The following is a 24,472-nucleotide window of genomic DNA, read 5'->3' as shown; positions in this document are numbered from 1 at the left end:
GCAGGGTGATGGGGTCCATCAGCCAGGCAGAGAAGAGGTGGGTTTGGGAGGTATCACAGTGCATGCTGTAGAGTTCGTTTTCATCTTGTAGATGCCACTGAGGACTTAAAAGCAACAGAAAAGCAGAAATCTGAATTCGAGCAATGACCTTTTGCTTTACAGGTTCTCATAAGAAAAACTTGCCTGTTTCATTTTTTAAAATTTGATATATTCTTAGTTATGTACACTGGATTTTTATCCCTGCTTAAATCAGAACCCCTTTAGATTTGCAGAAAATTCCAGAGGAGTCAGACTGGATGGGTCCTTCGTATAGTAATCCTGAAGTGTAATAACAGCATTCCTAGGGAACACTATACCTGTAACAAGCTGAGACCCACCCAGGCCATGACACACCCCAAATACGTCTCAGAGCAGCCAGTGTCCCTCCGTCCTGGGAGAGCTTTGTGCATCACCTTGGAGACCAGGCTTTTAAGTCCCCAAGAGTGACCTGGCTGATGAGGGGGTATAAACCTACAGAGGTGGTCCACTTGACACACCAGGGCTGGCGCTTTGTAAGTGCTGGGCCTGCAGAATGAGACCTAAGTGGGGTGATTTTAATGGGGTGGGTGTGGGGAGAATAAACAGACCAGTGATTCTTGGGGGGTGGAGGTGGGGAGGAGGCCTGCATAAGCGTCTGTCTGGGGAGAGCCCAGATACCAGAGAGTGAGCATTGGATTCACCGAGGCTAGTGGAGAAGAGAGGAGAGGGAAGAGTAGTGAAGAGGGTAGGGAAAAGATGCGAAATTCTGCCAGCTCCCTTTTGTCTGGAGGTGATCCTGCCCTCAGGAACCTACCTCAGTTTTAATGGAAAATCCTCCCACTCTGGCTTGGCCAACTTTTGGGAAGTGAGAACTAGTTTGACTGACTTTTGGGAAGTGAGAAGAAAGGCCAAAGGGAAGCACTTCTCTGAACTTATGCTGTTCCGTCCAGGACGGCAAGGTGCTCAGGAAGGCTACTGGAGGCCTTGCCAGGGCTGCTTTACCACCACGTATCTCTGCAGCTGTGTGGGTGTAACCCTGCTTAGCAGACCTGGGGACAGTGAGGTCCTGTGACCAGGCTGGGAGATTCTGGAGAGGCCTCTTTTCCTCCTTCCCACACAGAAGACCAGCCTTGCTGTTGATACTAAATAAAAGACAGGTACCAATACAAGCATCTCCATGTTGCACAGGACCTGCATGCATGTCCGTCCAGCTACGTTTTGAACAATTTAGTCCAAATTTGTGTAATCCTCCGCAGCCCGCTCAAGCCAGGAGAAGCCCCCACTGCCCTGGGAGATTAATGGCCATTTTCCAGGTTTTTTTGTTTGTTTGTTTGTTTGTTTTTTGAGGAGGAGGGGGGCCCGGCATTTTGACCCCAGCCTTTTAGGAGGTACCCATTGTGTGGGGCTACCTGGGTGCCGGGGAGCTTCAGCATGGCTTCAGGAGGAATAAAGCCAGAAAAATCAAGGTGGGTAGTCTGCTGGGGGGACAGAAATGTCTTTGATCAAAATTGGCACGTTAGGACAGAGCCCTGAGAGTTCAGTCAGGGGATGAAGTTTAAAGAACAACGTTCTTTCCAAACTGAAATGCCAGGCATAACTCAGGTACATATGTCCAAAAAGCTGACGTTTCCATGGCAGCAACACAAGAGGTGGCCTGGGTGGATGAGGTGCCTGCCCCACTGTGGAGAAGAGAGGGCAGTTCCCAGAGGCCTCTTGACAGTCTCAAGCCTGAGCCTCTTTGTTTCCCAGTCAAGGAAGGATGCAGAACGCTGGCCGCCAGCTACCTATTTCTAGCTGGTATTCTGAGGGCCAGGCGTCTGTCCAGACAAGTTGTAGCATTTTCTGCCCTGGGCAAGGCAGCTTCCTCACTAGAATGTTTCCCTTTTCAGATGCCGACACGCCTGTTTTGGAGGGAGACACAAGGCCATCGCTTCTAGACCCATTTTCCATTACATATAGGAGACCGAGCTCTGGGCTGAGAGTGACGAGCTGTATGGGGGTGAACTGAAGCCTGCCCACCCTCATAGTATTAGGGGATGGGCTGCAGGGTCAGACCCTCAGATCCTCCTTCCCATCCTCACAACTTCTGTCAAGTGCCATCTAATGACGGGGGTGCACACAGCCTTCCAAGTGCTCCCTGTAGATGACCACGGCGCACAGCATCTCCGGTGACGCCGCCAGTCGTGGGGGCCAGTCCCCAGGGGAACTGACGGGTCCTCCTTCGGCCCCATAGGCTCTGCAGAGCGGGCTCCGAGGCCGGGCTGGTTGAGGGGAGGAGGCCCCGTCCCGGAGGCGGCCCTAGGGGCTGACGCCGTCGGGGGCGTTCCTGGGAGCCAGCCGGCGAGGTTAGCCTCGCAGCCCCGGGAGGAGCCGGCGGCGGCCACGTGACCCACCGCGGCGCGCCCGGCAGCCCAGAAATAGCAGCGGCGGATCCGCCCGCGGGCTGCGCAGGGGGGAAGGCGGGGACCGGAGGACGCCGGCTGGCGGGGCGCGGCGCGGCCCCGGACGATGCTGAGCTCCTGCCCGGCCCGGCCCAGAGCTCATGATGGCCATCCGGGAGCTCAAAGTGTGTCTCCTCGGGGTGAGTCCTACGCCGCCGCCGCTGGGGACCCTGGTCCGTGCGTCCCCCTCCTCCCCGCGCCCCGTCGTCTCCGCGCCCTGCTGGTCCCTGCTCCCCCTTGTCTCCTGCTCCCCCTTTGTCCCCACCTTCCCCTGCGCTCCCTGGTCCGTGCGCCCCCAGTGTCGCAGGCACCCCCTGGTCCGCGCGCCCCTCTTTCCCGGGGCCCGCTCCCAGTCCCGGCTCTGCTGGATTAGGGTCCGAGCCTACTCGGGAGCTTTCTCTATTCGGTCCACCGCCGCTGGCCCGCGCTCCGGGGGCCGCTCGGGCCTCGCCAATCTCGGGCTGGGCCGGGAGCCCGGGACCCCTCCGCCGGACTGGAGCCGCGGCCCCCGCCTCCGGGAGCTTTCTCCTTCGCCTTTAATAATTTCCTTCCTGCGGAAACTTTAAGTTAGCTAAGGTGCCGAGTCCTTTTGCGTCCCGTGGGCAATTGGTTTATTTACTTTTTTTTTTTTTTTTTTTTTTTTTGAAAGCTCAGCTCAGGGTGAGAAAACGCGAGGGGATGACCCGGTGGCGGGAAGGTGAAGAGAGAACGTACCGTAGAAAACGCGCGCCTAGAAAACTTTCGAGCTAAGGGTAAAGGCAGGATGAGAAAGTCCTCCTCTGACCCCACGTCCCTCCCAAAGTGGGTCACTCTGAGCCTGAAGAAACGTGGAGGAAGCCAGAAACAAAGACAGAAACAAACACCCAAGGGATGAGGAGCTGTCAGATGGCACAGGGCAGCCCCTTGGGGGATTCAGATGGTGTTGAGGGGCACTTCCTTTTGGGTGCCCACATCAAATTACAGGATTACTTCTTTGGAAGGAGCTGGTTTTAAGCCCTGTTTTCAGCAGTTTTTGGCATTGATGCCTAGTGTTCAGCCCTTGGCAAATCTGGTCTCTCAAGTAAACCATTTCCAAAAAAAGCAGCAAAGGTTGGACCCGTTCTGTTTTTCTCAAAGCGGTGCTCACTGGTCTGTCAAGGAAGACGTCCAGAAGCAGATAAAGAAGAAATGGTTCTAGGTTAGGATGGAATTGTCCCAGGCCCTGGGGCTGTCTGGATACCCTCTAGGCTCTTCTGGAACCTAGGGCAGGACACTGCTCTTGGCTGTCTCCCCTCACTGGCCTTTGCTAGAACTCTGGTGTCCTCTGGCTGTCCTGTTTGCCTGGAATTCCAGGGGATCAAGCAAAGGCCCTTCCTTCCCTGTGACCCAGCACAAGCCTCTCAGCATTCCGCACCCCCTGCTTGCACAGCCCCACCACCTGGATCTGACTGGGATGCTGTTCTCATCTTCCTCGGTTGACCTTTAGCAGCATTGCAGGAGTAGGTCTGCCAGGCTCTCTAACCTAGTCCAGACATAAATCCAGGAATCCCATATTTTCCTTTCAAGGAGTCATTTCAGCCTCAAGGAAGCTGGTCAAAGATGCAGAAGGAAGGTCTGGTCCCAGGGAACCAAGGGGCAACTCTGACGTGTGTTTGTGTGGGTCAGGATTGGCCTTGGGAATAAATGAAATTGGAAATGATTTTCCTTTTTTCCTCCATGCTCTCTCCTTAGTCATCTACTGGTGGCACAGGCCCTGCTCCATCCCATGAATTATTTTCAATTTTGCTACTGTTTCCTTTTTTCAAGGATGAGTGTTTCCTTCTACAAGGAGCAGATCAGGTAGAAAGCCTGGGTTCTCCTTCTCCCCCATTCACTGGCTGTGCAGTATCGGACAAGTACCTCAGTTGCCTCATCTGTAAAATGGACATAATAACATCTTCCCTTTAAGTTAGAGGACAATACCAGATGGTCTTCTAAGACACACGGTGCCATTTCCTGCTATCCTGTGATTCCAGGATGACAGCAAGCTTGGGAGATGAGAAAGCTAGAGGAGATCCCTTTAACTTTTCTTCTCTTATCTCTAAGAATGGAACAGTTGCATTTAGTGATTTCCTGGAGACAATGCCTCTCCTTGTCTGCTGGTCCTTTGCAGTGGCTTAGCTGGTAGGAGGTTGAGCCTGGAAGGGATGAACAGTCCCAAAGCAGAGCAAGAAGTTTTCTGGGCAGATGGGGAGACCTTGAAAGCTTCAATCCTATCACACCCTATCCATGCCCCCTCCTCCTTTTTTTTGAGAGTGGCTCTAGGATTTAGTCTTGTTTAGGTCAGAAGACACCTTATGTGGAATATTTGAAAGGGCCAATGACCTTATTATCACACTGTGTAATATTTCTTCAGTCCCCCGGGTTTGGCTGGTCCTGTCCTGGGTGATATGTGTGACAAGCTCTGTTTGCAGCTGCTCTTCTAAACAAGGTGCTTCTCCAGGTGACACAGCATCTGGGTGAGACCAAAGACATGTAACTGCTGAGTCTGCTCTCTTGACTGGAGAGAGCCCTGGGAATGGGCTGGAAGAGGGAGTTAGCACCAAGCTGAGTCCTCCCAGATTTTAGCAGGAGCCCCAGCTGCTTTGTTCTTTGTAAGAGAGGCCTGTCTTTTCTGGATGAAATCTTACACACAGCCAGCCCTCAGCTTCCTGTTTTTAGCCCCCTCAGATTGCAGTATGACCCAGCCCTTAGCAGCCATGCCTGCTGCTAGAATCACTTTCTGTTGGGCTGCCTTGAGAAGGGGATGGGAATGGGACCATTTAGCTGAAGTCTTGCTCACTTCAGAGTCTGAGGGCTTGGTCCCTCTGTGCCTGGTTGAAGGTCCCTGTCCCTGATTACCTGGGGCCATGCTTCCCCATTTAAGGGGCATGATTGGTTTCAGCAAGGGCAGTGCAGACTTTTGCCCCTCTTAGCTTCTCCCCGCGGGGGTGGAGGTTCCTGACTGGAGGGTCATTTGTAGCAGGTGGTGTGTACCTGTGTCTTCCAGAATCCTGATGTTTGGTGTGTCTAATCTTATTTCTTTGGTGAGCACTCCCAGATGGAACTGACCTCCATCTGTGGAACATTCCCTGAATGCTTTGTGCTCTTGGAGAAGCCAAGGACTCAAGAGCATTGGGTTTATTTATGGTACCTGTTAGAAATTCTTGGTTCTTATTGTTGTCAAGGGTGGACTTTGTTGTGTTTCTCCCAAGCCTTTATGAAGCCCTTTCCTGGGATAAGCTGGGCTGTGGTGGAAGTGAGCCGGACAGGAGGGTGTTGACAGGGGTTCGCATTGGACACGGAGGACCCACGAGTTTCATTCTGGCCAATTAAGTAACTAACAGTCGTCCTTCTTTGTAAATCTCAGCTAGTATTATGAAACATGTAGCTTAAAAAACAACTCCATTAAAAACAGCAAAGTATGTTAAAAAAAAAAAAAAACTAACAAAAACAATATTGAAGCAGCAGCTGTTCCAACCCCAAAGGTGGAAAGCTTCCCAGTATGCATTTTTAACACACATCACCACGTGGCAAAAAGCAGGAGAAAGAAGAGGGGAAGGGAGAGGGAGGGGGGAGGGGGGAAGGGAGAGAAGGGAAAGAGGAAGGGGGAGGGAAGGGGGAGGGGAAGGAGGGAGAGAGAAGAGGATCTCTCTTTAATTATTTCCTCTGGGTGTGTACAGTTTTTAAAACTGCTTCCGGATGGAATCCCAAAGAGATTTCTATTTGGAGTTTGGTTGTCTTGACGACAGTTTAGAGATTTCTGCAACTTCCTCAGCAGCTGAGTGGCATGACACTGTCAGGGGTTTGGGGAGGCTCCTGGCCTCTATTAGAATCTGCACGGCTGTTCATCAGGGTACCTGGGATTCTCTGCGACATCTAGGCAGTGGGGACTTCAGCAGTGTATAGGGCCTTCCCAGAAGGGGCGCCAGGACCCACAGACTGCTCACAGTAAGGCAGACCAGTCCGAGCTGCAGACCCTGCTCTGAGTGGGGATGCAGGTGAGTTACTGAAGGTGTTCAGTACGTTAGGTGATCTGTTGTATCCTCGTGGAAGGAACCCGTACATAGGATGGGAAGGAGCAGACCAGGGGCATCCGTGGCATTACCATCCAAGCCTGAGATCTGTTAATTTTTTTTTTTTTTTTTTTTTGCTTTTTAGGGCCACACCTGAGGCATATGGAAGGCTAGGGGTCAAACTGGAGCTTCAGCTGCCAGCCTATGCCACAGCCACAGCAACGCAGGATCCGAGCCACATCTGTGACCTACACCACAGCTCACGGCAATGTCGGATCCTTAACCCACTGAGCGAGGCCAGGGATCGATTCCTTGCCCTCATGGATCCTAGTCGGGTTCATTGCCTCTGAGCCATGATGAGAACTCCTATTGCCATACTTTTTTTTTCTTTCCCAGAAACTGGCATTTCTTTTGGAAATTGGGGGTATTTGGGGGGGGTGTAGTCTAGGAACATGTTTTGTGTCTGATTCCTCTGTTAAACTGAACCCGATGGAAGGTGTGGTTCGGCATTGGTGACTGTGGGATGAGGATAAATATACACGATACAGGGGGATGTCGCCCAGCAGTGCCATCAGGCCCTTACTCCTCTCCTGCTCAGGGTCGGCAAGGCTGCATCCTGCCCTCTACCCAGCGTGGCCCAGGTGGGTACACCAGAGTCCTTGTGGAGCATCTTCACGCTGACCTGGTCCCTCCCCACCCCTCTCTGTAGCCCTCAGCCTGTGGCCCCCACCCCCACGCCTGCCCAGTGTCCCTGTTTTAGTGAGCGTGTTGTATCCCTCAGATCTGCTCCAATGCTGCTATAGACGTTGGAAAATAGAAAACTACATTTTAAGGTGCCAGCACATGGAAAGATTCTGAACTCATGCATTAGAAAAGGCCTTCAAATTCGGTGGTGTCTTGCAGGTTAGACTAATTTCAGTGCTTCTGTGTCTGCACACATTACACTTCTTTTTGACTTAGTTTTAATAATTTGTAACGAGTGTTTGAAATGGGAATAGGCTTTCCTTCACTCATTCACTGATTGTCGAGCAACCTGTCTTTTCTGATGGGACCAATGAGTGGCCACAGGTGGACAGGACGGCCACGACCCCTGCCCTCAGAATGCGCTCTGCCTTTCCTGGGAAGCAGACACAATGACACAATGACCTAAATGACATCCCTTGTATTCCTGTGACAGCTCAGCCCGGAGCCATGTGCGACAGCAGTACTAGAGCAGGAGGACAGTAAATATCAGACGTGGGGGAAAGGGGGAATAGGAGGTTTTTGCTCAAGGTCTGTTTTGCATACCTGTCATGGACAAGGTGTTTGTTAGCTCCGCTGGAGATAGGAAGTAGGGAGGGTGAGTTCTGGTCCTGGCTTGTGTGGAGAGGCTTCTGGTGGCGCAGGGAAGACAGGCATGTGCACAGCAGCCAGCATGCAGGCCTTGGTGATGGGTGGATGCCAGAGGTGTCACATGGTGCCGTGGGAGCCAAGCAGGTGAGCACAGTGGGGGCTGGGCACTGAGCTCTCTGGAAGGTCTCTCAGCCTGGGAAGGATGTGCACAGGACCACAAAGGACAAGTGGAGCTTTGACAGGAAAAAAGCAGGTTCTGGATCTCATGGTATCTTCTGGAAGGCTGAGGTGGTTGGAGGGGTGTGGGAGGACAAGGAGAACAGCCTTCCATTCCCAGGTTGATGTGTCTTGCATTCACCCAACCTTCTCTAGCAGGGGGCCAAGGGGGAGGGGTCTTTTCTTCTTTTTTCTTTTGGCTACACCTGGGGCATGCAGAAGATCCCGGATCAGGGATCGAACCCTCACCACAGCAGTAACAAGGCCAAATCCTTAACCACGGGGCCTACGGGGAACTCCCAGGGGGTCTTCTGTTTTAACTCCCCTTTCCTGTTTTATTTTGAAAAATATGAAACTTGCAAGACAGCCTGAAGAGTGGTAGAATGAATGTGCATGGCCTTCTCACCTGGAGCTGGGAGGGAAAACTTTTTGCCTTTCTTGCTTTTCTGAGTTTTCCTGTCTCAGACATACACAAATCATGCTGGATTTTCCTCTGAACCATCTGAAAGTATTGCAGACATGATGACACTCACTTCTGACTTCAGTGTGTAGCTTTTCCGGGACAGGCCATTCTCCTTCCTGCACACTCACCCCAGCAGCAAACCCCACATGAGTTCAGGTGTGTAGTTCACACCCAGGAGGCAGTCGTGGATCGTGTATTCCATTTGCTCCTCACGTCTCTCATCTAAAACAGTTGCTCCCTTTTTCTCCTACCATGACATTGGCATTTTTGAAGAATCCAGGCCAGTTGTGTTGTAGAAAGTTCCAGATCTCGGTTTGTCTGTTTACTTCCTCGTTGCTTCTTCTGGGCTAAGTGGTGGGAAGACATCATGTATTATATGGAAATATTCCTTCCCATTTCCCTCTGTGGCACTCATTCAGTAAATCCTCCTGGCCTCTATGTGTGCTGGCAGGGCTGTGTTTCTACACAACACATGGCTTTGACATGGTGGATCTGACACTTTAGCAAGGGCTGAAGATGCAGAACGGAAATCCACTCTGGGTGAGCCAGGGGCTGAGCCCACCCACCTTCTACCCGCTCCCCACCCCTGGCTCCAGCCCCCTCACTGGGCTGTGTCCTGTCTTTTTCCATCAAGCACTGACCACCACCTAACAGGCCATGTGATTTTATGTTTTCCATCTAATTGCTAGAGCTGTTGAGAGTCACAGGTGTCCCAAGGGGCCAGAGCTGTTTGTCAGCAGAAATAAGGAAAAGAAAAGAAGGATTTAACAAATGGGGTCCTGAGTGGGTTTCTCGCTGCAGAGGCTTCTGTTTTGAGAAGTCTTTTTCTGATCTGTTTCCTTGCTCCCAATGCCCCGAAGTCTCTGGAGGTCATGACTGTGCCTTCTGCTTGCTGGGATTTAACCCAGATTGTGGTCTGGGCAATTTTCGATTTCTCCAAAGATGCCTAGATGACTTGGGTTATCAGAAAACTGGGCACCAGGGGAGAGAAGCAGAACCTAGGGGAGGTCATTTCCCTCCTCTTCTCTCTTTGGAAGGCAGATCCTCGAGGGCTTTGGGTCCCTTTGTGGCAACAGTATTTGTGTTTCTAGAAGAAAAACATACGTGGAAATTCCAAGGTGGCGCAGCGGGCTAAGGATCCGGTGTTGTCACTGCTGTGGTATGGGTTTGATCCCGGGAGGGCATGGCCAAAAAAAAGAAAAAAAAAAAAGATGCCTGAAATCTCCAGAATTACTTCCTTTCTGCACTCATGGAGTCAATGTTGTTGCAGGACCTGCAAATAAATGCATTGTCCTAAAAAGTGCCTCTATCCACGTTGTCCAGGAAGGGAGAGGGGAGAAAAGGAGGGATGGAGGGGGTGAGGGGGAAGGATGTGTGTGTGTGTGTGTGTGTGAGGGGGGGGGAGAGAAACACACACAGATACACACAGAATGGCAGTCATGGGCATGCCACACACATGAACACTGGGTATCACATAAAACTTGCCTCCCTCCTCCCACTCTCACTCTCTCCCTCCCTCTCTGATGAAATGATTGGCTAGGGCATTTACATTTATAGCAGGCTTAATTAAGAAAATCTTTTATTTTTAAATAAAAGAACATCTCATGGCATCAATATTACATCTTTCAAAGACATCGTTCATTTTAGGAGCGAAGATATTTTCTAAACTTTTCATAACAAACTTCTGAAAAACTATTTTTCTCATTATCTGTGCTCGTTTTAGTTAACATTTGAATCGAGTGATGAGGTTGGGGAAAGCCTTAGTAGTGAAATGGCAAGTGTTGGGTGGCGTTTGCTACGGCAAAGACAAGGGATACAGGACGATGCCTTTACCTCATGTCTTCATTGTGACCTGTACCTGTGCTAACTTGCCCAAGTTTTGTTTCCTCTGCTGAGTGGTGAGTTCAAAACCCTGCAGCTGTGACATCTTCTCTTCTGCCCTCCTCAGCTCCCGGCTCACCTCCTGAAGGTCTTTCCTGCCTTTTGTTTTCTATTCAGATGACTGCTTCTCTCTTTGACGGTCCACAGTCCAGCCCACTGTCCTGCTTCATATTTGTCCTGCTGTCTCTCTTTTCAGCCCCCACATTCTTCCATCATTTTGCTTCCTTTTTCTCTCCACTTCTCATCAATGAATCATCAGCCTGTCCTTTAAAGAGGCATCCAGGGCTTGGCTCTTAGAGGAAAATGTTTCCAACTCTGCTTCCCCCCCCCCCCTTCCCCACTGAGCGGGGAGTGTGCTGAGCCCCAGTGCAGTGACCTTTCCTCTGGCTGCCAGTGTCAACCAGAAAACCTGGCCAGGCTTTTTGAGGGGATGACACAGGCAGTTCCCCAGGCTTTTTGTTTTAGTTTAAAACACAACAAAAGGGGATCTGTATAAAGTAAATGAGGATTTATGTAGTGGGTCCTATGCCGTGGGGATGAACAGACACTTACCAGGCATGTGCCAAGCTGTCCTACAGGCAGGGGTAACGATGTCCCACAGCAGAGAGGGGGCTCTGTCCTTGGGTTTCCAGCCCAGCAGATAGAGCAGAAAGCTGGAGGTGAAATAGCAGCACCAGAGGGCTGTGGGTGTCGCATGATGCTCAATTGCCAGGTAAGGGGGTGGGGCGTGGGCATAGCCAGGGAGGACCTGTGAGTGCTTGTGGTGCAGAACAGAGAGTGTCCAGAAAGAGCTCAGGTGGGCCAGAGGCTGATTGGTGCTCAAAAATAACCTATCCTTTCTCTTTTGCTTCTGTGCATTGGTTTATTTAGGGAGCATGTGTTACTAACATAATTAGCTAAAACCTATAAAAATTTACTGCAGGGCCCAAGGAGACGTTTGATGGGTTGAGATCCTTTTGGTTGTTCCTGGAAATAACTAGCACACCAACAGTAAAATTGGAAAGTAGATTTGAATCGTTGCTCGGGCTCCTGTTCAGTCTCAGGAGCTTTGGAGTGTGGTGAGTGGCCTTGTCAGGGTGGGCTCTGCAGGTTTCCTGTGCCTGTTCATTTCTATGCTGTTCTGTGAAAGGTAAATAACATTACCCCCAGATCTTCCAGGTGAGCCTTCTGTAATAGTGACTTTGATGCCCATTAAAACCGGCTGTTGAAGGAGATGGAGTTCCCAGGTGGTACGGGGGTTAAGGATCTGGTGTTGTCTTTGCCATGCCGCCGATCACCGCTGTGGTGTGAATTCGAGCCCCCACCCAGGAACTTCTGGAAATATGGGCGCGGCCAAAAAAAAAAAAAAAAAAAATCCAAAACAAAAAATTGGCCAAGGAGAGGAGGACCCAGTCAGAATCAGCCCAGATGTTGGGCTGGGGCCATGTGATGACCCAGTGGTTCTGAGCATGTGCCCCAGATATTGACGGGTCTGCCCCAGGGCTGGGCACATAGTAGGCAGCAAGGTGGACACACAGTTCCTGATGGCCAGAGCCCACATCCCAGTGGGAGTGACCATACCCTAGGGCACTGGATGCCTCATGTGACAGATGGAGAGAAGGCCAGGAGGCCCTGATTGGACTGTTTGGGAGGCTGTGGTGCTAAGTAGGGGCTTGAGAAAGTCCTCGACAAGAAGGCCTTTGAGTAAATGCAGGGACAATGTTATTGAGCCATCTGGGCCCTCCTGGTAGAGGGGACCCCCCTAGGGTGAGGGGTTGGGGGGCAGGTGACTTGGAGGAGCAGCAGGCAGGCCCATGCAGCTGGATCAGAGTGACTGCTGGGAAGTGAGCAGAAGCAAGTTTGGGGTCCTGATCAGTGGAGTCTCCTGGAAATCCAGTGGGGGCCGTGGGAGGTGTTGGTGCAGAGCAGTGATGTTGATCTGACTCACCGCCACGAGGATTCCTTGCAGCCGCGTGGAGGGTGGACCACGAAAGGCAGCACAGCAGAGCCCATGGCAGGCAGCAGCCTGGGTCACAAGCAGGGTTCGTTTGGGCTACTGTGAATGTAGAACCAACAAACTTTGTTGGCAGATGGTGTGTGGAATTTGAGGGAATTAAACCATGCCAGGTACAGGGTGACAGAGCACACTGACCCTGGACCCTACCACCGCCCTGAGCCAGTTCCCTTCAGGGAGCAGCACCATCCATCATGTTAGACTAAAGGTCATTTGAGTGGACCTTGTTTGATAGTTTGATTTGCATTTAATGAGTACATTTATCTTTTCCATACTTTAGCATAGCAAACACAGTTGGTGTGTGCTTTTACTCTTTGTACGCAGTGTATACTCTTAGTATGCAATGTCTACACTGGGGCTGTGGGGTTGCTTTTCTCTTTAAAGGAGGCTGAGAAGCTCAGTTCTGACCACGAAAGCTGGCCCTGCGCCTGTGGAAGCTTTGAGCCTCTCAGGGGCAGCGTGTGGTCTGTACTTGTCTCATTTAGTCCTGGGACAGCCCTGTGTGGTGGCCCTGTGCTTCTGGTTTTGGTGTGAGATGGGCTTTTAGGGTCCAGCACATCCCCTGATGTTACAGGGCCGTGTGTTTGCAGTGGCCTTGAGCTTGGCTTTATCTGCTGCCCATTTTCCACCTGGTGTCCGGAAGCTGCGATTCCCAGGCCTTTTCTTTCGTGACTCCCCTGGGAGATACATGAGCAGCGGTGTCATCGGGTTCAGGAAGTGTCAGTTTGCAAACCCTGAATGGTGAGGCCCACAGGTGTTTGGCGTTTCTAGGTCTGCAGTTGAGCCATCTGGACAGCCGTCCTGCTAGCAGAGCACAGTGGGCAGTGGGGCCGCATCAGGCTAGCAGACTGGGTGCTTGTTCTGGCTTTGCCATTTACTCCATCCCCCTAGCAAATCACATAACTCTTTTTCCTCCTTTGTAAAACGCTGGCAGTTTGCATAGACCACCCCTCTAGCTCTGCCTGGCCGTCTCCCCTCTGCCCCAACCACTTTACACCCTGAGAGTCTCAAGGCTTGGGTGAGTTTAAATAGATTTGTTCCACCGGAGGAGCTCCAGTTTCGACATTTTCTTTAATCTGCTTAGCTGTGGGATCTGGCAAAGCCTAGGTGCTAAGTGATAGCTTTTGATTTACTATATACTTCGGTTGGTTTCTGAATCAAAGTCAGATTCAGGAAAATTTAGAAATTGTGTAAATTTGAGGAATGGTGCAGGGTGCCTTGGATACCCAGGGCTGCAAGTCAGATCTAGTTCATTGGTTTCCCTATGCAACAAATGTTTATGGAGTCACTACCCACGTGCATGAGTTTTACTAGCTGTTGAGTGTGTTTTGAGTTTTGTTCATCTGTGACAATGTTCATCTTACGGAGAATGACAATCTGGAACATTGCATATATTGAATTCATTTAGTGGTTGTTGGAAGAAGTTTTTGTGAGTGAAAAATTTGGGGGTAGTAGCTAAAGGGAAAGAGTGACGCCTTGAGCTGAGCCTTAGCTGGGTGGTACCTGGCTTTGAAGTGCAATGGCTTCTGTGTTTGGACCAGTTTTAGAAAAATAAACAAGCAAAATGATGAGTTACAGTTTCCACCATCTGTAGCACTTGAGTATTTTCTGTGCTGTAAATCTTTATTTGTTTCGCCTTCAGTGTGCGTGGGATTACTTCCATTGGAGGTCACCCAGCAATTGCGAGGTCAGTGGGCATTGTGAGTCTAAAAGTCAGGGATAAATTGAGCTTATTGTGTAACACAGTCCGTATAAAATGACCCCATATCCTAGGTTTTTCATCCCTGCCAGATAGCGAGCAGGGCTGGAGCCCTTCTTCACGATAGGACCTCTCTGTTGCCTGTAGTGATGGGCTGGAGGGCACACACTCCAGTCAGTGAAACTGGCCCCACGCTTTGCTTGTTGCCAGTCAGAGGGGGTAGAGCCCACCTCCAGGAGGACAACACTTCAGTATTATTGTGAATCCAGAGGCACCATTTCTCCTTCATCCCGATTCATTCGTTCCTCAGCCTAGAATTCTGATTCCTTCTCTCTGCCTAGAGCCCCAGCCTGAACCCCAAGCCCCCTCTCATTTTCCTGGGCCTTCACCACTTCCAGGAGCCGCCCAAAGGGTGGTAGACAGAGCTCCTGGCACTGTGGGCTGCTGCCTCTGGGTTCACAGCTTCTGTTCTTGCTCCGTGGCTGCATCTCCGTGCCCTCAGTCACTGCATCCCCGCTCGTCTGCTGCAGCCTCTCCTCCCCGCCTTCCCACATGTGAATCCATGCATGTGATTGGTGAAATTTCACAGATGTGAAATGGGCTTGTTGCTCTCTGACGGACAGAACTCACCCGGGCTGGGCCGTATTGCTTTTGTGGCCCATAATCTTCAAAGATCCTGGGATGGAGGAATTTCTTGGCTCGGTTTCCAGTAGGGACCGATTCCCAGAGCACCTGTAATGTGCCAGAGGGAGAAGCCACTTCTCACTTCGAATGAAACTGAGTTTTGCCTGGAGTTGGGCGCCATGCCTGGTCTGAGTTGTGTAAGCCACAAAATTAGACAAAAGGAATGGGGTTAAGTATTAGGAAACTCTTTATTTCAGAGTGTAATTAATTTCAGAGGGAAGCAGAGTGTGCCTTCTGAACAAAAGTGAAAAAGATCGCTTTGGCAGCTGAATTACCGGCCAGTGCCCTGGTCTTTGCCCAGGAGCTAGGATGGCCCTGGGATGCAGGTGGCCAGGAGCAGGTGGCCTTGGGGGCTGGGCCTGGCAGAGTTACCTGTCCAGCCTGATGTTGAGGTGTGATTTCGATGGTGACCCCAGCTCTCTGGTTTCCTGGAAACCCCATGAGGGAAGAAGCAGACTCACCTCCCATGGGTGTTCTTCGGGGCTGAGGGCTCAGTGGGTCGAAGCCTTACTTGATGCCCTGGTGTCAGCCCAGGCCACATGCAGCCTCGATCTTCTTCAGCTTGTTTTCCTCTGGCCCTCCGCCCAGCTCTGAGGGCTCTGTGCCTTTGTATTTTTTTTGTTTCTATGCCACTATCTTGTCAGCACGTCTCCTTTTGCTTTAATGCTCCATGTTGACCCTTGGCCATGACTGCAGGGGTGGTGAGGTTGTTGGGCTGGAGGCCGGTAGGTAGCCTACAGGTGTGGAGGAATAAGTCCTATCAAGTGAAGGCCATGAGCAGGGGAAGGAGAGGCGGGATGGAGAAAGTCTGCCAAGTAAGGTGTACAAAGGAGGCCCAGGGAGTCGACCCCAGGGAGGAAGCAATGGTGAAAGCCCTGAGCACAGGGCCCTTCCTAGCCTTGGCTCCCAGTGGCTTGGTGGGCCCATCCAGAATGGAAGGGATGGGGGGTGAGAGGCCCTCGAGGCTACTTTTTCTCACTCTTGGCCACCTTGATGTAAACAGCATCTTCTTCACCATTATTGAAACATTTCATTTTATTTGTTTTATTTTTATTTTTAATTTTTTAATTATAATTTTCCCAATGCAATTTTTTTTCTACTGTACAGCATGGTGACCCAGTTACATATACATGTACACATTCTATTTTCACACATTGTCATGCTCCATCTTAAGTGACTAGACATAGTCCCCAGTGCTACACAGCAGGATCTCATTGCTAATCCATTCCAAAGGCAATAGTTTGCACCTATTAACCCCAAGCTGCCAATCCACCCCACTCCCTCCCCATCCCCCTTGACAACCACAAGTCTATTCTCCAAGTCCATGATTTTCTTTTCTGTGGAAAGGTTCATTTGTGCCTTATATTAGATTCCAGATATAAGTGATAGCATATGGTATTTGTCTTTCTCTTTCTGACTTACTTGACTCAGTATAAGAGTCTCTAGTTCTATCCATGTTGCTGCAAATGGCATTATTTTGTTCTTTTTATGGCTGAGTAGTATTCCATTGTGCATATATACCACATCTTCCTAATCTAATCATCTGTCGATAGACATTTGGGTTGTTTCCACATCTTGGCTATTGTGAATAGTGCTGCAATGAACATGTGAGTGCATATGTCTTTTTTAAGGAGAGTTTTGTCTGGATATATGCCCAAGAGTGGGATTGCTGGGTCATATGGTAGTTCTATGTATAGATTTCTAAGGTACCTCCATACTATTCTCCATAGTGGTTGTACCAGCTTCCATTCCCACCAACAGTGCAGGAGGGTTCCCTTTTCTCCACACCCCCTCTAGCATTTGTTATTTGTGGACTTATTAATGATGGCCATTCTGACTGGTGTGAGGTGGAATCTCATAGTAGCTTTGATTTGCATTTCTCTTATAATCAGGGATGTTGAGCATTGTTTCAAGTGCTTGTTGGCCATCTGTATATCTTCCTTGGAGAAATGTCTGTTCAGGTCTTTTGCCCATTTTTCAATTAGGTTGAAATTGGATTTTCTGCTGTTAAGTTGTATAAGTTGATTGTGTATTTTAGAGATTAAGCCATTGTCAGTTGCATCATTTGAAATTATTTTCTCCCCTTCTGTAAGTTGGCCTTTTGTTTTCTTTTTGGTTTTCTTTGCTGTGCAAAAGCTTGTCAGTTTGATTAGGTCCCACTGGTTTATTTTTGCTTTTATTTCTGTTGCTTTGGGAGACTTACCTGAGAAAACATTTGTAAGGTTGATGTCAGAGAAAAAACATTTCATTTTAAAACCTAGACCTGAAGCTCCAGAAGCTGGCTGCCCACTGTTGTCACTGCTCTGTTTCCCTTTCAAGGCTGCACGGGACCTGAGCTGGCCTGGGACCACCTCAGGTGACACTCAGGGACTCTGGAGTGGGGGAGAGCCTTCTCACTTACCAATGTGGGGAGGGGGGTTCCCTCTAGTTCATTTTTTGATTGTTAGAGCTGAAGTTTCCCAGTGTATATTTGTAAATTCCTTGATGACTCATCAAAATAGTAGTACTCATCTTGGGAATTTTAGGTAAATATTTGCTGATTGTATTAATATGATAATTAGGTTCCAAAGCCAATTTGGTTAATTGTTTCTTAATAATTAGATTTGCTGAAGGCAAAAGAAGTCTTCACTGGGTTATGCTTTCAGTTTCTAAAAAGCCTTCAGACTATGGTGGTGATCAATTTGAAAATCCTGTATAATTTGTGTTTTATTTTAAAAGCACAGTACTCTTTCATGTGAATTTTCTTAAGTTTTCCCCTAAGACTAAAAAGTAGTCATTTGAGATTTTGGATGAGAGGGGCAAGGGCTTGTTATTTTTATTTTTAAATTCATGTTATCTCTGGTTTACTCTTTCAAGTGTCTATTAAAATTTATTCCCTGTCTGTACTTATAAATGTTTTATATACCAATTGTAAGAACGGATCAATGGATTTATGTCCAACAGAAGATTGGTTAATTGGTTTTGAATCGTGTGCCAAGGTGACACTCTCAGGTTTATGACTTTCCATAGATGATGGATTCTGCTCCTGTGACAAGGTCAAGCACATAAAAATTCCAATCAAACGCCATAAAAAGCCCAGTTCCATATGCCAATTTAATTCTGTAGCAGCCTTTTTATAGCTTAGTGGCAATTTCATCTGTTTCAATTTAAGATTAGCTGCAGTTGTGCCTCTGTTGCAGGTGATCACACACACACACATACACACACAGTTCCTTAATACATGTAATATAATGAAATTATATAGTGTGGATAAGGTAAATGTATGTTATGTCATTTAAAGCTGGAAGTGTATGATTTTGGTTGTAGCAGGGTCTGAGCAGGCAGTAGAGCAGAGTTTCCATAGTTCAGGATGGGGAGGGCAATGGGGAGGTTTCTCTTGGTGATGTTCTGCTTTCCCTCTTCTGCTTGGGATCTGTGGATAAACCCTGCTGGTAATTATGTGCTCCAACTAATAAGCAGATCACGACTGCAGCTCTTCACCAGAAATGTGGTGGCCAAAGTGAATGGCTGCTGTTTCTCATCCTGGTCATGGAGTAATTCAGGTGACATGGCAGGTCAGGCTCAGGTTGGTAATAGGTTGTTGAGAAAGCAGAAGACGGCAGGCTAGAACACATTGACCCATTCCATCATATAATCTCAGGTAATGGCACTTGGTTGTGCGTGGTGCAGCCGAAATAGCTAGCACAAGACATCCAAGCTGGGGGTCTCTAAATAAGTCAGAGGGTTCCAGCAGGCACCCCACCCCCTTCTGCCGCCTTTAAGGGCTCCCATTACTGAATGGTTATAAAAAGAGTTTTGTCTGTCCTAACATTAACTGACAAGACAGGGTTACCAATGACTTGGTCCTGGCAGGCAGCCAGCCTGCCCACATCTAAAGGATGCTCGCTGCCGTGGCAACCCCACTGGGCTTCTGTGTGTGAAAGCAGTTGCAGCTGCCGGAGAAGGACCAGAGCTGCCTGGCAGGGCAGAGAGCAGGCCTGGTTCAAATGATGTCATGCCAGCCTGGGCCACTGGGAAACTCGGGTGGCGGACAGACCACCTGCCCAGTGGCTAAATATGGGTGAGTGGCATTTTCCAAAAAAGGACACTGGGAAGAATATGGGTTTAAAGAAATGGCATAGTGTCATACTAGACAAGTAACTCTCATAAATTAGGATTTGGAAATTGCGAGAATTCAGACACAGGCCAGGAAGCCTTTACCTTGTACGTGAGCGAGAAGCGAGCAGGAGATAAGGTTCGACAAGCTCTAAGGGTAATTCTTAGCCTGTTCAGAGGAATGCATGGGTTCTTAAGTTTCTTCGATGTGCTGTATGGCTGAGGGTACAGGCTAAGCTGCTGGCGCAAGATATCCCAGGGTACAGTGACTCGAGCTGGATAGAAGCCTCTCTTTCTCCGTAATCAGTCCTGGTAGCTGGTTCAGGGCTGCTGGGGGTTTATGGGGTCAATGCATTGGCTCTATTTCCAACCCATTTGCCAGAACCTAACCACCTCCAGCGGACAGGGTGACCAAGTGCGCAGCTAACTCTCAGGGCTCTTTTTCTTCTGCATGAAGGGGAGAGTGCGTATTGGGAGAAACAGTAGTTTCTCCTACAAGCACCTTTCATGTTCTAACAAGGTCACTCCTGGAATATGAATTTGAAGAATACGAGTTTGTGGCTTGAATGGTTTCTGAACCTCTGGACTCTAAGGAAAGAGAAGTAAGCCTTAAATTGGCTTGTGGGGCCTCTTCCAGGCAGATCCCTCCCTTGTAAAATATTGGTAACAGTATCTGCCTCAGTGAGTTGCAACAGTTGCAGAGCACAAGGAAGGGAGGACACCTGGGCCCTGCAGGTCACGTGACAGCTTCCCAGTGAGACTGAGTTTGTCCTCCTCTCTAGGAAGCTGGAGGAGTCATCTCCTTTCCCAGCACTTCTAGAAAAACATGTTGATTTGCTCACATGTTAATTTAATTTGCATTATTGCACCAGGATTATACCACTTTACAGTAAAAGTATTTTTACTTCTCCAAATGCAAGCTGTAAAATTCTGTGGTGAGCTCATGTTCACCCAGAGGCAATGCATACCATCCTGACACATCTTCTGGCCCTGCTGCATCAGGATTAGAATGAAGGGATAACAAAAAAGCAGGTTTCCTTGGGAAATGACGCATGCACGCTGTAGTGGCATCCGTGGCCTTGGAGGCTTTGGGGTCATGAGTGGTGGTCTACACGGCAGTACAGACATGCTCCTCCTGGCTGATAGCCTGTGATTCCTGGGTCTTGGGTCCTGGGAAAGCCCCCAGCAGGTGCTGCTTTGAGGCAGGTGCCACGGAGTGAGAGATGGCCACTGGCGCCCCTGCGGTGTGGCAGACGAGGTCCTTGGCTAGGTAGCTCCAGAATCAGGTGGCAGCTCCAGAATCGGGTGGCAGCTCCAGAATCGGGTGGCAGCTCTGTGACAGAGACGCATCACGAGGACTACACTGGTGGGGTTGGAACTGATGGGCTTTCCTGGGAGGGCCCGCTCTTGGGAAGCCACGTTCTTTTCCAGTGCTGCCTCCCCACCTGGGGCTCCCACCTTGGGTTCCCAAGCCGCTGTCCCAGTGCTTTGCTGACTTTCCAGGGCAGTGGGAGGGAGTGAGACCATGCCTTCCGGCCTGGGCTCCCTGCAGCCTAAGTCACCCTCTGCTTCCCTGCACTTTGCCAGCCGCCCTCACCCCCCATCTCCTGCCCTCCTCCAGGACTACTGTTGGGAGGGCCACATAAGAAGATCAAGCGACGTAATATATACCATTTTAATGAAAAAAAAAAAACCCACGTGGTTATCTCAATGCAGAAAAAGCATTTGAGAAATTCCAACACCCTTTCATGAGGAAAAACTCAAAAAAGAGAGAGAGAAATAGAAGGAAAGTGCCTCAACATGATAAAAGACATCTATGAAAAACCCACAGCTACTGTTAGGCTTGATGGTGAAAGACTGAAAGCGTTCCTCCTAAGGTCAGGAACAAGACAAGGATGCCCACTTCCACCACCGCTCTTCAACATTGTACTGGGGACTCTAGTCAGTGCAGTTAGGCAAGTCATCCCGACTGAAAAAGAACTAAAATTGTCTCTGCTGGCATGTGACCCCAAACCCACACTCTGAGCACCACAGTTCTGCTCCAGCGGGCAGTCAGTTTGTGGGAGAGCTGGGGTTATTGTTACTTAGGGTGTCCTCCGTGTACCCTGACTGTTATTTTCTGTTCCTCCTTCATCATCCTGTTCCCTCAGGTGTGTATCCTGTGTGTCTCACACTCTGTGCTGTGACCTCTTGGGGTCTCTGAGCTAATTGGACCTTTATTTCTCTCTCTTTCTTTTTTTTTTCTTCTTTTTATGTCTTTTTAGGGCTGCACCCACGGCATGTGGAGGTTCCCAGGCTAGGGGTCAAATCAGAGCTGTAGCCGCCAGCCTACACCAGATCCGAGCCATGTCTGTGACCTACACTACAGCTCACAGCAACGCCGGATTCTTAACCCACCAAGCAAGGCCAGGTATTGAACCTGTGTCCTCATGGATGCTAGTCAGATTTGTTTCCACTGAGCCATGATGGGAACTCTGAAGCTTTCTTTTCATATTGTCCTCCAATTCAAAGAGATAGGGCAAAACTCAGATAGGGTAAAACAATTATGATTTTTTTTAAAGAGCAGCTTGAAACAGTTTCTTGGTTATGGTTTCTTGTTTTTTTGGCCCCTCCCACAGTATGCAGAAGTTCCCAGGCCAGACATCAAACTCCCGACACAGCAATGACTGCACTGCATCCTTAACCTCTAGGCCATCAGGGAACTCCAAACAATTATGATTAAGGTTTGCAAAATGATTCCCAAGAGTGGCTGTCAGATTTTGATCTATGAGCAAGGAAAAGATTGTGTGCATATTTTCTGTGGCGTGGTGTGCACACAGAAAGAAATCTGAGACTCTTCTTGTCTCCTGTAGGGGAGTTGGGTCCTTGCTGTCCCTCAGGGATGCCACATGGTGGAGAAACACAGACACTTTGTGGGTGTCCTCTGCCTGCCCTGCCATGCAGTGACTGGGTCCCAGGATCAAGGGGTGGCTGAGGAAGCCCCTGAGCCCCAGGCGCCTGGGTCCTCTCCGTTCATTCCTTCCTTTTTGTGTCTCCCCAGCCGTGGTTCAGACTGAACCGCAGCTGGTAGCCAGCCCAAAGGTCTGAGGTCTGAGGGTAGGCGCAGGGCACTCTGAGTTCCTGCTGTTATCTGATGGGGAATATTGCGGGAACAGCCCTAGGGGTTTGTGTTTTGATTTTTTCAGAGAAGGAGCAAACGGAGAGTTCAGTGGTGCCGGCCAGCCTGTGGCTACCATTCTGAGGAAGTGTAAACATCAAGCTGGCTTGGTTGGATCTAAACTCAAGGTTAAATGTCATAGAGAACACAAGCTCCAAATTTTTTTCCTTTGGTCATCAGAATGACAGGATGCTGCTGCCGTCTGTGTGTCCTGGCTGACCCTCTGTTCCTGGATGCTAGAAAGATGCAGTTTGCCATTTAGATGCATTTAGCAGAAGGGGATCCCTTCTCGTAAAAATGCAGGCTTGGCATGCTCTGGGATTTGGAAACTCCTTCTTAAAGATCCTCATCCTTTTCTGGGAGAGAGGCAGACAGACAAAATAAGGGTCAGCGCAGGCACACTTTACAAGTGTGTTTTCGCTAGCCTGTGATGCTTGGGAAAGTTGCTTTTATGCCAGTTTGGGTAAGTTGCCTGCTGTAGGGGTAGGACACTGAAATGTGAAATTAGCTGCTCAGGTCACATGGTCAGATCACGGTGTGGCAGAAGTTGGTACTCTGAGGTCGGAGAAGTTCTGCAATCCCATTCCTGACCCCGAAGTTGTCCCAACCACGGAGTGAAGAAACACACTTCCTTTGCTTCATCTGACCGGATTATCTGTAAACTTCTGGCCTGGTTGCCTCAGTCGAACTGCAATCTTCCTGCTTGAGCGAGAATTCTGCGGGGGAGGCGGGGGCAGTGCATTGTAGGTCCCCAGGGCCGGAACACGAACAGACAGAAGGGTCCAAATTGAAACCAGAATGATGATTTCACTCCTGGAACAAGGAATCTTCTTTCCTTGTACATTTATTTTTCTTCCTTGATTTTTTTTTAATCAAGTCAATCAGTTGTATATTTGTAAAGCTGGAATATAGAAATGGACATCCTCTGACAACTTAGAGAGCACAGAGCTTTCTGTCCCTTAGATTCCTAGTGCACATGTAGGAATGACCTTTAAACCATGACTGTGGCCCAGGATGCAGATGCAATGCACCCGAGGTCAGTGAGTGGCCAAGGCGATGCTTGGGGTGCTTAAGCCGGAGGCAGCTGGACTTTGCTGTTGGCCAGGCCCAGCCATCAGGCAATCTTTTCCAGGCTTTCTTTGCTGAATGGCTCTTCAGCTACAGTCATAAAGCAGCACATTATCACGTTATGGTTTGGACATAACTGCCTGCCAAAAAAAAAAAAAAGTGAGTGTGATGAAGTGATGGCAAAGCCCAGAGCGTGGAGATGATGTGATACCACTGGGCTCAGCTATAAAATCCTTATGGGTGTTTCCTCCTGGGGGTCAGGCTTTGGATGGGTAGCCCCTATGCTTCTGGTGGCCATCAGGAAGTTCCAGCATGCCCCAGACCCAGCCAAAAAATAAAAATACAGGGTATCCATGGAACCCAAAGCCCGGTGTGGCTGAGCCTGGGGAAGAGAGGGGATGTGCCTGAATGCCTAGTCCTTGGGCTGCTTGGCTTAATTGCTCTCCACACAGCTGCTTCTCATTTCCAGTGCAGGGATTTGTATAGTGGCTGCCTCCAGCCTCCACTTCACACGGTGGTTCTTACTTTGGGGGCTTGGTGCCTGGGTTTCCCAGCCTTTCGTGAGGGATACAGAGAGTCCTTTCCCCCAGTGCTGGCAAGTACTGATTTTAAGTCTGTGACAACGGCATGAGCAGAAATGTGAAATCTGAGGGGTGTGCAGGCAGCTTGCGCCAGCCTCAGCATCCAGAGATTTCTGTGTTTGGCCAAACAGTGTTGAGATGGTGCTGATAGATGGATCGTTCTTCTAAAATTTCTGTTTCTGACTATGTCTTATAGGTTGCAAGATATCTTAGGATAGTATTGCATGGGTGCAGTTTGTAAATAAATACACACTTCTCAGAGGATGCACACATCATTTTCTATAGATGAGCAGTCTGGGGCTCAGGCTTTATGGGCATGCTCATACTGCATGTAGGTACCCACAGTATCTCTGGGAATATTCGGTTACTCATACAAGGGACAGTTCCTATCTTGAGAAGCACTCACTACACATTTTCTTTGCTACCCTCCTATCACGTGAAGAGGAAGGTGGTCAGCTCTATGGGGTTGTTATCAATTTATCTACACCTATTTGCACAAAATCATGTTTTAATATAGAAATTAACCAAAGTTGTTCAGCTGTAGGAAACTGTCTATTATTTCACTTCGAGGGTTTTTTTTTCCTTCCATTTTTGACCACCCTGTGGCATATGGAGTTCCTGAGCCAGGCATCAGATTTGAGCCACCGTTGTAACCCATGCTGTAGATGTGGCAACACCGGATCCTTTAAGCTACTGTGCCGGGCTGGGGATTGAACCTGCATCCTGGTGCTGCAGAGGTGCTATCAATCCGCTGATCCTGTTGTGCCACAGTGGGAACTCCTCACTTTGAGATTTCTTAGCTCTGGACTTTTTCCTCCCTAGCTTTTTTTT

General features: G+C 49.3%; 1 protein-coding gene across 3 annotated transcripts in view; it reads left to right on the top strand.

Moving 5' to 3' along the window:
• The first annotated feature begins 2,446 nt into the window (after positions 1-2,446).
• The window catches only part of RAB31 (RAB31, member RAS oncogene family), a 106,850-nt gene continuing 84,824 nt past the window's right edge, over positions 2,447-24,472 (top strand). For all 3 annotated transcript variants that reach the window (XR_014807576.1, XR_014807577.1, XM_021096057.2), the window contains exon 1: positions 2,447-2,599. Coding sequence is in view for 1 of the 3 variants with exons in the window: in XM_021096057.2 (XP_020951716.1) it covers positions 2,561-2,599 (39 nt within the window). In the remaining 2 variants the exon portion in view is untranslated. The remainder of the gene's footprint in view (positions 2,600-24,472) is intronic.

Source organism: Sus scrofa, chromosome 6, assembly GCF_054392235.1.
Source record: "Sus scrofa isolate SSC_HxYL_T2T_F1_AM1 chromosome 6, Sscrofa_HxYL_maternal_Yorkshire_Landrace_v2.0, whole genome shotgun sequence".
NCBI lineage: Eukaryota > Metazoa > Chordata > Mammalia > Artiodactyla > Suidae > Sus > Sus scrofa.
The sequence above is the reverse complement of the archived record's forward strand: the minus strand, read 5'-3'. Positions and strand labels throughout refer to the sequence as shown.